This window comes from Armigeres subalbatus, unplaced genomic scaffold (assembly GCF_024139115.2).
Source record: "Armigeres subalbatus isolate Guangzhou_Male unplaced genomic scaffold, GZ_Asu_2 Contig521, whole genome shotgun sequence".
In the NCBI taxonomy this organism is placed as follows: Eukaryota; Metazoa; Arthropoda; class Insecta; order Diptera; family Culicidae; genus Armigeres; species Armigeres subalbatus.
Genome location: NW_026943284.1, coordinates 60,777 through 74,299, shown reverse-complemented (window position 1 = coordinate 74,299; position 13,523 = coordinate 60,777). Strand labels below are relative to the sequence as shown.

Sequence of the window (13,523 nt, the reverse complement as noted above, 5' to 3'; positions counted from 1 at the left end):
GCAATGCGATGTGTGTTGGTGATGCTTCCTTCGGCAATATTCATCCGACGGCAAGAGACTGAAGCGAATGCGCATGCGTCCCGCGTCTTCCCGCACATCAGCTGCGCTCCCATATGCTGATTGAATGCCACAAAGAACGATGCATGCATATGCGTAAAAATAGAACAGAAGCACGGCTTGCCGCTGATGCTACGATGGTTAAGCCGACCGATCCACAGTGGCGGAAACCCAGACAAAACCCAAAACAAATCGTTCTTTCGTGAAGCTGATATTATTTTAATTTTGCACATTTAAGTAGTCAAATTGACTCAATGATAATTCCTCAATTTGTTAATTGTAGTTGGTAAATTTAATTTTTGGTGACTTGGTTCAAGTTGATGAACTTATATGTATGGGAAAATTAAATTTGACTAAATTTTGTATCGGGAAAGATTCGGAAAGAACTAATATGATGCATTGAAATATATATTTAGTCACTTAACAGTGGCTAGTTTGACGAATTGTGCCTTGCTGCAACAAAGCGGGAAATTTACTGTTTCAAGGTTAGAATTAAGACGCTGCTGTGATCCTAAGTCTTGGGCTTCCGGAAGTCTTTGGATAGCATAGCATATGTCGGATAACTATTTAAATTTCAAAATGAATTCAGCGTTACAAAATTACTGTTGCTAAATTTTAAGCGCAATCGTAGGTTTAGTCGAGCATTTGTATGGGGGACCACCACTGCGCGACGGCACATTGCCATTCCTTCTTTTAGGCGCATTCGAACGGGAAAGCGTTGAACGTGTTAAACAAAGCATGCTTTTTGAAATTGCTATATGACGACTGAGGAGTATTTACAGGCTGTTATATAGGGTATTTGTGCTTTTCTTAGCGCTTGATAGCAATAAGACATGAGAAAAGTTATGTCTAACGTTTAGCAGAGAAGAGGATTTTTGATTATTGAACGGATATCCTATCGTAAAAAGGTCACCCCAAATTACTATTTAGTAATTTGCATATGGCACCCGTAACCGGAGGGGTTCTTATTGATACTTCCCATTATTATACACATAGGTGTCTACTAGTTTGGATGTAATTATGCAATTATACCAATATAACTTTGCATTAACATCCTCGAATCAATAGTGAATCTACTTTTATCTCATTTAAAGTAACAGCGTATCCAAGCGATTTCAATAGTTTATCTATTAGAGCATCATTACTGGGCGCGAGTGTTTTGATCATCCTCGCAACGCTGTCATTTTAGTTTAGTCACTCATTTTTGCATTGGTCACTATTTTCGGTTACCATTTTGGTGGCTGCATTCCGTACAGGCGACGTTTAATAGTTCATCAAATAGCAGCGCTGTTATCGCGCTACCAAATTTGATCACCTGTCCGCTGCGCTACTGTTTTAGCAGCGCGTTTAGTAGCGACCGGAAAAGTGTCAAGTAATGATACTGCGCTGCCAAACGGCTTATACTCACCACCGGCAATCTTGCTCTAAGTTAATGTATTGAAACTGTATATTTCAATAACCAACGGTAAAAGCTAATATTTTCTTTTCTCGATCCATTAATACTTCCAGTATAGGAATCGGTACCCTAGCAGGATAAACTCTGATGCTTATAGAGGTAATGAATATATGCCCAATTCGATGATTTATATTTGTATGTATCTTGTCGCATGCTATGTGTATTGATGGTGCTGTGGTGTAGTAGCCGCTTCCCGATCAAGAGATAACGAGTTCGAGTCCAGATTGGGACATTTTACTTTTTTTTTGCACGTAAAAACAGTTTTTTGGCCATAACTCCGAAACGCAAAGTTCAATCGATCTAATTTTAAATAGGAACCAATGGGACTGCATTCCGCGTCGAATGCAACTTGTTGCGAGCAAATCGGATAATGATAAATGCCCAAAAACGTGTCTCACATTTTTGTACACATACACACACACACATACATACACACATACAGACATCACCTCAATTCGTCGAGCTGAGTCGATTGGTATATAACACTATGGGTCTCCGAGCCTTCTATAAAAAGTTCGGTTTTGGAGCAGTTCTATAGCCTTTCCGTATACTTAGTATACGAGAAAGGCAAAAATGGCAACCATTTGCTAGGTCAGCCAACCACAGTAAGAAAAAACGTTAGAGAATCGTAGGACTGTCGACAGTGGCGTAGCCACGGGGGTGGTTTTAGACATAACCCCACCCCCGCCAGAGACAAAATTTTTAGAAATTTTTTCTTCGAAAAAAAAATTCAGAAACCCCTCCCCCCAGACCAATTTTCTGGCTACGCCACTGACTGTCGTCATAGGGCGAGATCAAAACAATTATCATCCGGTTATCGAATGACGATACAGTGTCAAAGCATAGATAGAAAATTGAATTGTTTGTCACCCACTGCTTGTATGAAAATCAACTTTCTTCCAGATGATTTTCATACGAAAATTAATGCATGCGGCGGTCGCTCTGCTCTCTCATATGGTAACGGGAGGAGATAAATAATAGAAAGCTGGAATTACAATTCAGTCGATGCAAGGATGAGCTTTGGGTTCAATGTAGAGATCTGAGAGAATGCGGCGAACTGTAGGGGAAGAGGCCCCAAAACGCCCCCCCGATGCAAAACGCCTTTTGTGGTTTCCCTCATATTTACCGTCATTAATATGTCCGTAACAAAACTAGATCTAAAATGATGTAGGATAGGCGAAGAAAGTTTCAAAATAGTGCATGGGAAGGTCGGAAAAACCGAAAATTTCCACATTTTGAAGAAACATCTAACATTTTGGCGAGGCAAAATGCCCTAGTGGCAATAACCTACAAAGTACTTGCGTCTCCACGGACTATCCATACTAGAATGCTGATTCGCCGACGCATGGTACTTTGTTCCCTAGGAGCCGCCAGCTGAAAGGCGTTTTGCCTCATGAGTTTTCCGGCAACAAAATATCACCACTTTTTTGAAATGTGAATATTATCAATATGATTGAGATTTTTTACAATTTTTGAATGGCATCAACTAGCTATCTTGTTTAACTGATGCATAATGTAAAAATACCCATGAATAGCGTTACAAATAAGACAATAGAGCAGTGTTTGCTTAGCTAGGGCATATTGCCCCCCCTTCCCCTATATCGAAAGAAGTAGCCTGTCAGTGCTTAAGAAGAACCAAAATTCGGAACTAGGAGCCGTCCAGAAATTACCTGGTTATATAGATGGGAAGGGGGATAGCTCTTGAACAACGTGTATTTCTTTACGTGAAAAGCTTTTGGTGAATTACAACAGCGGTGTGAAAAATTCAAATCAATAAATCATGAAACAAACTCCTGTGACGTCCCTACGTCTTTGGAGTGGACGTCCTTACATCCTTAACCGGCTAACCTCGTTGTCTTATATCTCAGGGTCGGGTATGACCTGCTTAGGGACACACAAATCCAAAACCGAGGTGAACAACAACAAAAGCAAACCACTTCTATGCAAGGCTAGTATGTCATAATTGAAAGAGACAATTTTACATTTTATTTATTTTTATTCTTAATCATATTTGTTTTAGGGGTTAGTATGTTTGGTTTAGCGCCATTGCGGCCGTTTGAGGAAGAAGGAGAGAAGCATACCTTTGATGGTCGACCTGGGGTCGACGAGCGAGGGAGAGCGTGGTGCTAGCACGGTTTTTCACACTTGTGGACGGAGGTTCGACGGTGGTGGTTCCTGGCCGGGTGGCGGGGAGCCGCGACCTCTGAAGAGTTTGTTTGGCACCGATGGGGTCACATTTGGCGACGGAGGTTTGACGGTGGTAGTTCCTGGTCGGGCGGCGTTAGCCGCGACCACTCGAGAACTGGCATGCCACGTGAGTCACACTCGGTGACGATTATTCGACGGTGGTGGTTCTTTGCCGGACGGCGGGGAGCCGGAACTACTCGAGAATCTGCTGGGCACTTTTGTCACATTTTGCGCCGCCGTTTCAAAGGGTTGTTTCTTGGCCAGGCGACGGAAAGCCGCGTCGATTTTCTTTCCGGACGGCAGAGAACCGATACCGCTTACGGAAACTTGCTTCGAACTCTCAGGCTCGAGTAGCAGTTGCGACGGCGGATAAATGGTGGTGATTCCTTGCAAAACGGCTCGAAGCCGTGGCCACTAGTATAGCTAGTCTAGCTTTGTTCCGAAGTCACACGCACTTTTTGGGTTTAGGTTAAAACGTTTTTCTCGGACACGGTTATCGCTGTTACTGCCCGAATCACCTTTTTTCTCCTCCTCTTTTTCTTCTTCTTTTCTCTCCCCTTTTTCGCTCCGGATCTTGCGATGACGTTTTCTACCTCGCCCTCTTTGGGGTGATTCGCTTAGCGTTAGTGGGTACACGGTTAAGGTGGAATAACCGGACATGAACCAAATTATTCCACCTTTTGGGTACTGCATGCTGAGTCTCACAAAAATATAATTTGGTTAGTTTTTTGTCTCTTATTAATTAAAAAAAAACTTTAAGGCGAAATGGATCGGCTTATTGTGGTCGTATTCGGTAACAATCACTGAGTCTTAATTTCCACAAAGAATTTTGGAATGCATTTTATTTATTTTCAGGCTAAGGTCGGAGTGGATTGTGGAGGGCTTAGAAGTCGTCATCTTCATTCAGCTCGGTCCATGGCTGTACATCGCCAGCCACACAGTCGTCGGAGGGTCCGCAAATCGTCCTCCACTTGATCGATCCACCTTTTGCCGTGCACCTCGCCTTCTTGTTCCCGTCGGATTGTTGTCGAGAACCATTTTCACCAGATTGCTGCCTGACATTCTGGCTACATGCCCAGCCCTCCGCAGTCTTCCGATTTTCGCTATGTGAACGATGGACGGTTCTCAGCTGATGCAACTCGTGGTACATTCGCCTCCTCCACGTACCGTCCGCCATCTGCTCTCCACCATAAATGGTACGCAGCACTTTCCTTTCGAAGACTCCTAGTGTGCGTTAGTCCTCCACGAGCATCGTTCAGGTCTCGTGTCTGTAGAGAGCTACCGGTCTAATAAGCGTTTTGTAGATAGTCAGTTTGGTACGGCGGCAAACACTTTTCGATCGGAGCGTTTTGCGGAGTCCAAAGTACGTACGGTTTTCTGCCATGATTCATCTCCGAATATCTCTGTTGGTATCATTATCGGAAATCACCAGTGAGTCCAAGTTCACGAAAACTCGTGATGGGTGGCTTACGTTATCCTTTCTTTAACCTTGAGCCGTTTTTGTAGATGGGACACACGACACCTTCCATCTACTCTTGCGGCAGAACCTCATCCTCAACCTCATACCAAAATTACTCAGGGCAGCGCTCTAGCCACTGACTCACCACCGTGTTTAAATAGCTCTCCTGGTAATTGGTCAACCATTGTCCATTTTTTTCCAATTTCGTTTATTTGGTAGGCACAGGCGTGTATAACACTTTACGGAGCCATGGTTTTTGAGATGTGTACAATCAATATCATTTTATTATACGGTTAGTCAGAGGGGGTAGAAGCCAGCGTACTCGTGGTGACTCGAGGTTAGTTTACAATGTTTAAGGATGGACGGGGCTTCGGATTTGGGATCAGGAAATTTCAGCTTCTCATCCGGGCATTTGGCGTCAGTGACGATGTGGCGTGTCGTCGTGCTCGAGGAATGGTTCGACTGGGAGCATCTTCCGGATGGCAAGAGCTATGGAGCTCTACGGAACAAAAAGGCAGAGACAGAACAAAAAAAACTTTAAAGAAAGAAAAAAAAAAACAAAATGTTGGATTTTGATGTCAGAAGCACAAAGAAAACTATAAATGGCCTGCATATAGACAACATCACGATCTCCCAAAACACCGCGAACTTCCCTGAAGGGTTGTTTACCTCGGGCCACAAGGGTATCCAATAATTGCTCTCTGGAGGCGTCATTTTCCGAGCAGGACCAAACTACGTGATCGATGTCATCATAACCGGCTCCGCACCTACATAAGTTGCTATCGACAAGGTTTATTCTGTACAGATGTGCGTTTAGTGAATAGTGATTGGACATAAGTCTCGACATCACGCGAATGAAGCCTCGACTTAAGTCCTCACCTCTGAACCACGCTCGCCCAGAAACTTTTGGAACTATGGAAAATAGCCACCGTCCAAGTTCGTTGTGTGTCCAATTTCTTTGCCAACTTTGAAGAGTACTCTGACGGACTAATGGGAAAAACTCGTTGCTCGAGAATTGTCTATCATAAACCTCACCTTCCTGTGCGCCCACCTTTGCAAGCGAGTCTGCCTTCTCATTGCCGTAGATTGAGCAGTGAAATGGGATCCAAACAAAGGTAATCTTGAATGATCTTTCGATCAAAACACGCATCTGTACCATTGTCCATTGCTAGCACTCACTGAAATAAAATTTCTAAATTCCTCAATGTTTTGAAGAGTAAAATATTTGTAGTTTAGTATTTTTCCACAACTATAACCTAGTACAGCGGCTCTCAACCTGGGGTACATGTATTCCTGGGGGTACCTTTGCTGGGCCCAGGGGGTACCTCGAACAAAAATGCGTAATGGCGGATTTGTAATACATTCTAATGAAAACTTATTTAAAAAAATCTTATTCCAAAACTATGTATTATACAGAATATGCATGGCGGTCAGTAATTCAAAGACTTTTGAAGCCTGTATACCCCAAGCAGAGCAGTGTATGAAGGGCTGTGGGATAAAAGATCATAGGGACAAAACGTCGAATGAACAAATTTAAAAAAATTTCAATGCAATCTATCTGATCGAGATAAAATATTGAATAATATGGTTTCGAACTAAAATAAAAAATCTAAAGGTTCTGAAGCGTCCAGTTGAGAGACATGAATCCTTTTTTCCGAAAAACTCAGTAGGCTCCTTCTGAAGCAAATCGTAGCTTCCTTTCAAGAAGCTCAGAAACCTCCTGTTCCAAGTGGCTCGAAAACCTCCTTCCAAAAGGCTCGGAAGCCTGCTTCCACAAGGCTCGGAAGCCTCCTTCCACGAGGCTCGGAAGCCTCCTTCCACGAGGCTCGGAAGCCTCCTTCCACGAGGCTCGGAAGCCTCCTTCCACGAGGCTCGGAAGCCTCCTTCCACGAGGCTCGGAAGCCTCCTTCCACGAGGCTCGGAAGCCTCCTTCCACGAGGCTCGGAAGCCTCCTTCCACGAGGCTCGGAAGCCTCCTTCCACGAGGCTCGGAAGCCTCCTTTCAAGAGGCTCGGAAGCCTCCTTTCAAGAGGCTCGGAAGCCTCCTTCTACGAGGCTCGGAAGCCTCCTTCTACGAGGCTCGGAAACCTCCTTCCACGAGGCTCGGAAGCCACCTTCCACGAGGCTCGGAAGCCTCCTTCAATGAGGCTCGGAAGCCTCCTTCCACGAGGCTCGGAAGCCTCCTTCCACGAGGCTCGGAAGCCTCCTTCTACGAGGCTCGGAAGCCTCCTTCCACGAGGCTTGGAAGCCTCCTTCCAAGAGGCTTGGAAGCCTCCTTCCAAGAGGCTTGGAAGCCTCCTTCCAAGAGGCTTGGAAGCCTCCATCCAAGAGGCTTGGAAGCCTCCATCCAAGAGGCTTGGAAGCCTCCATCCAAGAGGCTTGGAAGCCTCCATCCAAGAGGCTTGGAAGCCTCCATCCAAGAGGCTTGGAAGCCTCCATCCAAGAGGCTTGGAAGCCTCCATCCAAGAGGCTTGGAAGCCTCCTTCCAAGAGGCTCGGAAGCCTCCTTCCAAGAGGCTCGGTAGCCTCCTTCCAAGAGGTTTGGAAGCCTCCTTCCAAGAGGCTCGGAAGCCTCCCTTCAGGAGGCTCGAAAGTTTCCTTTCAAATGGCTCGGAAGCCTTCTTTCAAGATGCTCGGAAGCCACAATGATCCATCTGAGATCAGGAAACTGTTGGAATATCAGGTAGTGTGCGACGCTTCGCTGTAGATCGAAGATGGATAAGAAGCGGGCGCTGCACATAGGAGTAAATAAGCCAATTCTTGGCCAAAACTATTTTTTGCGGTTATTTGGGCATGATATTCCTAGGACGAAGTAATGATTGCCAATTATGCAGGAAAATGCATTTTTTTGGATAAATATATCCACCTAACAGTGTAAAACCAGATAAAAATGTCAAAATGTTTTCAAATAAAACCTCGCGTTTTATGTAAAATCTCTTGCTTTCGCTACGCGAACGAGTCTAAAATGGCTATTTTCCACAAAGTAGCAAGAAGCCCGTAGTTAAAGCTCTATCCTTAAATGGATTTTCTAACATTTACAAAGGAAAAAACCATCTAACTTATTTTAACTCATGCCCAAGATCCCAAAAGAAAAATGGTTGTATAAATTCGCATGCACAAAAGTAAACACTGTTTTTTGCTTGAACACTCTTTTCTCCTTAACTTAAACCTTAACCTTAAAAATTAGGGTCTGAAAAGGTGAAGCCTGTAGTAAAAAATATAAATCACCTGTATTCTGGCTTGAAACAACAACGATTACCATGTCCGAGTCGAAGCCCACAAGATATCATAGCTAGCCATGACGAAACTATCATAATAAGGCACCGTTCATAAATTATGATCACTTCAATGGAAACGGGTTCATCCTAAATCTAGGTAGTAACAGATTTCTCTACAATGAAGAATTTATAGATAAGCAATTTCAATATAAGGTTTTCAAAAAGATATCAACGCAACTCATGAGAGACCCATTATTTTATTAGTGTCTTGACAAAATGCATGCTAAATACCATGCTTTTTACTTTTTTATATGTGGTAATTTATGAACAGATGTTAAATTTTGTTTTAAAATGATGAAAAATCGCATTTTATTCAAATAGCTCAGAATCTAATTTGCGGACGTTTGCGGACGGGTTTTCACGTGGAATGCTTAGTCCATATCTTGAAGTTACACCCAAGTGATTTATCATTGCCGGATCTTGCCGTATAGATTAACTTTTCCTCTGAAGAAAAACATAAAAAATATAGAGATTTTCAAGTGGTCATCACCTGGAACATAAAATTTAGAATTTTATCATAAACATGAACAATATGGAGACATGCAACTATAATCTATTCATTGTGTACTAATAATAGCTTGTTGATAACATTTATGGAGTGTAAAAATCAGATTTTCCAAATACTCCACACATAAAGTAGATAAAATCCAATTCAATACCTCATTTTTGAGCCCTAATTATATTTTTTTCAAAATTTTGGGTCACTTCTGAAATAGCCATAGTATGCAGAATATTTCTATGTATCTAAAAAAAAATATAAGAATGTATAAATGTTGAAAAAATTTTTTGGGTTTTGTCCACGAATTTGTTCTAGTTACTCTTCTGTGCGCCGGTTAGTTGTAGTCTGGGTGCTGCGGATAGAGCCGCTTTTCTGCGATCAAGCGAGCAGAGGGATATTTTGAAATCACTCACACAAACAAAATTATTTTGCAGTTACTTGGCTGTCAAACATTTCCCGCACTTCGAATTTCTCTTTCCACGCTGCATGAGGGCGCACAAATGCGCGAGACTCTACATGAGCTCACTATTGTTTACATACATTCATGTTCCAATCAGCTGCTGAATCTCGTGAAATTTCGTAACGAGTGCTTTTTAGTTGCATTCCCACAAATTTTCCACTCGAAATATAATGTGAGAATATTTGTTACAAAGAATACAAAACTCAAACAAAGTTCATTTTAATTTTTTCCCAAAATAATAACAATACTTCTCAATATTAGATCAGAAACGAACATAACCACAATCTTCAATGTTTGGCTCCGGCACAATAGAAAATTTTGGCTTCAGTTTGACAACCAAATCGATTCTATCCGCACCACCCAGGTTGTAGTTGCTCTTTGGTATAGATTAAGGAAGTTTGTTTTGGATGTATTGTATTTACCTATTGTTGAATAAAGAGAACTGCAGCTGCTGGTAGCCTGCCGTGGTGCAGAGAGAGAACTCTAGTATTTTTTGTTCTTTGTGAGGGGGTTCCCTTCTCCGGCCAACAGAAACTCCCTATCAAGGGGCTCGTAAGTCCTAGTTTCAGGAGGCTTGGAAGCTTCTTTTCTAGAGGTTCGGAAGCCTACAAAAGTCTCGTGGAAAGCTTGATGTATAAAACCAATTTGAATTAGAATGTTTCAAAAGATGAAAACTTCAGGCAATTTTTATTTTTGTGTTTGGTTTTTAATATATCTTATTCTCATTTACAGCAAAAATAAAATAGGGGTACCTCAATGAAAGTATAAGTTTGAAGGGGTACCTCTGGTAAATGATTGCCTCTAAAATATTTATAAATTACACGGAAAATGAAAATTGAGACCATATTTTTTTTTAAATTTCCACAACTCTTGAATTTTATCACAAGGTTTTTTGACATGTCCCTATGGCAAGCGTGTTTGTCCCGTTTTTTTTACCGAAATGATCTGGTCAGCCTAGTCAAACGTGTCTCCAAACCAGCATGATGTCACGATTTCAATGAAAATATTAAGGGGTGTGATGTCATATGCGTCCAACCATGCTTTCGCTCATCTATAGGTTCTACTATCTATATTTGGTAGTGGTTCTGTTGTTTTCTTTTTAATCAAATGGGGAAGAGATAGCAAATATTCACGCAGTAATCTATAGGGCACTGCACGGACTGCTTTGTCTCTTTCTCGCTGCAAAGAAATTAGAAAACAACAAGGCCAGTAAACGTCAAAATGTATGAAGAACGAAAGAGAAAGAGATTTTTCCGTGCAGTGCCCTATACAGTCGCGATTCGCTGGTTGGGCCACTACTTCGACCCAACTAACAAATTCGATTTTTTAGTTGAGTCAACTGACAGCTATTTGAACACGTGTTATTTCGACTTGAACATCACACATGATGTCCAGTGACGCCTTTTTTCAGTGTTACTTTGAATTTTGACGTATGGTTGCTTTTGAGGCTGTGAACCATTCCACCGATTCGTTTAACTTTTAGTTAAAATTTGACAGTTCGATGGTTATTTCGCCGTGGTTGAAAATAACCCTGCTCCGGAGCATGGTTAGATTTGACAGTTCGATAGTTAAACTTTGTTAGCGAGAAAATTGGCGCCAAATCCATTTCGTTCCGAATAACTATCAATCTGTCAAAACTCAAATGGGTCGGCTTCGGAGTAAAATTTTAACCACGATATGAAAATAACCATCAAAGTGTCAAATTTTAACTAAAAGTTAAACGAATCGGTGGATTGGTTCACAGTCTTAGTTGTGCCATGGCCCAACCAGCGGAGGCCCAACTAAAAAGTGACCCAAGTATTAAAATCCCAACCAGCGAATTCCGACTGTAGTACGGAGTGCATCTCACAAATACTGTTGTTGATTTGTTTTTGGACACAAACGATTAAAGTAATACGCCCAATAGTGAAGGAACTAAGCAAGTTAAACCACTATTTATTTGAATATACCAAGTCTGTACTTAATTTCACTTACCTTCCATGTGTATACGAAAGATTGAAGTTCAAGCTAAAAGTCAGGCTATTGACATCCTATTGTTTAGCCCATCGCCAGATCGTAGCCAGGATGTTCAGACTGCGTTTCAATGATGACAGCGGGCTATGTCTATTGATGATGATGACACCACGCTTGTCACCGGCTCGCTGAAAGTGCTTCAATCGTACCAAAATCCATCATTGTAACCTAAAATGGAATGTTAGAGGAATGTTTGAAACGTAGATTGTGTAAAAACAACACTACCGCATCTGTAGAAACACACACGACTATCGCAACTTTTACCCTACCTATTTTCAATTTCGAACACGAAATGCCGTTGTCGTTAGTAGGCCCTGTGTTCATTTTACAGCCGATGTGAACACGTGCTTTCGAATTGGGTGAAACTGATTACATATAAGAATTCTTTCGCGAATATTTCTACCACAATATGGATTCGGACGCTGCTCAAAATAAAAGTAATTCGGAACAATCTCAAACTGAATCCCGTTTATGTAAATAACCGGTCTTATTACCAGAAATTACGCGCTTGGAGGAGGAAGTGCGAGAAGCCACCGCCATGCTGGAGGAACAACACGCTTCCTATGAAAAAGATCTAAAGCAGTTCTACGCATTGAAAGCCAAGGAAATCGCCTTGGAGCTAAAATTCGAAAGCTGGAAGCAATTGTACCGCAAACAGGAAGCCGAGCTCGATCAAAAATTCGCCCGTATGCGCGAAATAAAGCTTAACATTTGGGACGATCGAGAGAAATTCTGCGATGATTCATCCACCTTCGTCCGGCAGTTCTCGCTGCCAAGCACTTTGATTCAGCTGAGGCGTGCGGAGCGGCAAGCGGAAGACGGTTATGATGCCCGTCAATGGTTGGTGAAGCATTTTGATTACGAAGCCCGTTTGGAGCAGGAAGCCCACCTGCAGAAAATGGCGCAGGTCGACGAGGAGATTGCCGAGCTTCAGCAGCGGGAAGCGGAACTGGACGACGAGGAACGGGAACTGGCCCCCGGTCTGGAAACTGTTCGGCGGCTGCAGGAAGCGGTGACTAATTCGGTTAGCTGCCTGGAGGAGATTCAGGAAAACATCAAAGTGATTCAGAATCGCAAGAGGAGCTCGATGGTTGGGGCCTTCGAGGCGAGGGAAGTGAGGTCAATTTTGAAAAGGCCTTCCTTTCTGGATAGGAAAATTGAACGCAAACAAGTGCGTTTCGAGTAGATTGAATTAATTAATAAACATGAGTGTGAAAACATTTATTACTAACTAGTGAAAGAGACCCAGCTTTGCCCGGGTGTTGCAAATGTCACAATAAATCATTTGCAGCACCGCACTCTAGATCAATTTCCGTGCGTTTGTTTTGTTTTCCTCAACAGCTGACCCAAAATAGTATTCTTATGATTTTTTTACATTTTCCCTGGTTAATGCACCAACTTTTTGTATATACAAACCTTGCGGTTCCCAAAACGATATCAATATTAATTATATCTATTATCATCGTATTCTAATGGAACTGTCTAATCTAAACTGTTGCCTCTAATTCTCGCATATTGTTACGCATGTGCCTTTCTGTTCGGATTCGATATATCGATATCGAAGCCCCAACCAGCAATCCCAACCAGTTCCGCACTTATCATACAGAAAGCAGATGTGTAAAATCCTCCAAGGACACAATCAATAATGGTTGTTGGCTAAAGGCTGTCGGCTATTTGTGTAATAAAGGCGAACATTGTGGCTTTTCCGGAAGCGAGAATGAGCGGGTGAAAAGCCCGTTTACCGAGCTGCCATTAATCGCAAAAGCAATTAGTGCCAACCAACGACGATAAAGGCACAGATATGGAATGTTTGCACTAGAATTCGAAGCATTTGTGGGTTGGGTTCTTAGAGAGCGAATGAGCCAGCCAGCACAGCGCCGCGTGTTGACTTTCGCTAATTACTGGATAATAGAGGATGCGAAGAGCTTAGACCGGAGTAAACATTGCATTGTTTGATCAGTTGCCTTTGTTGAATCTATCGAGCATCGACGATTGATACTGATTCTATTTTAACTTAATTATGATCCTAATTGTTTGCTGAATATTTGTCAGGCATTCACACCAGAATTCAGTCTGTCTCAAAATAAATCGTTTTAATGAATACATATCTCATTTG

General features: G+C 42.3%; 1 protein-coding gene across 1 annotated transcript; it reads left to right on the top strand.

Moving 5' to 3' along the window:
• Positions 1 to 11,816: 11,816 nt before the first annotated feature.
• On the top strand, positions 11,817 to 12,593 carry LOC134204346 (uncharacterized). The gene is made up of 2 exons (XM_062679173.1): positions 11,817 to 11,844; positions 11,905 to 12,593. The coding sequence occupies exons 1-2, from the start codon at positions 11,817 to 11,819 to the stop codon at positions 12,591 to 12,593; spliced, it is 717 nt and encodes a 238-aa protein (XP_062535157.1).
• Positions 12,594 to 13,523: the final 930 nt, after the last annotated feature.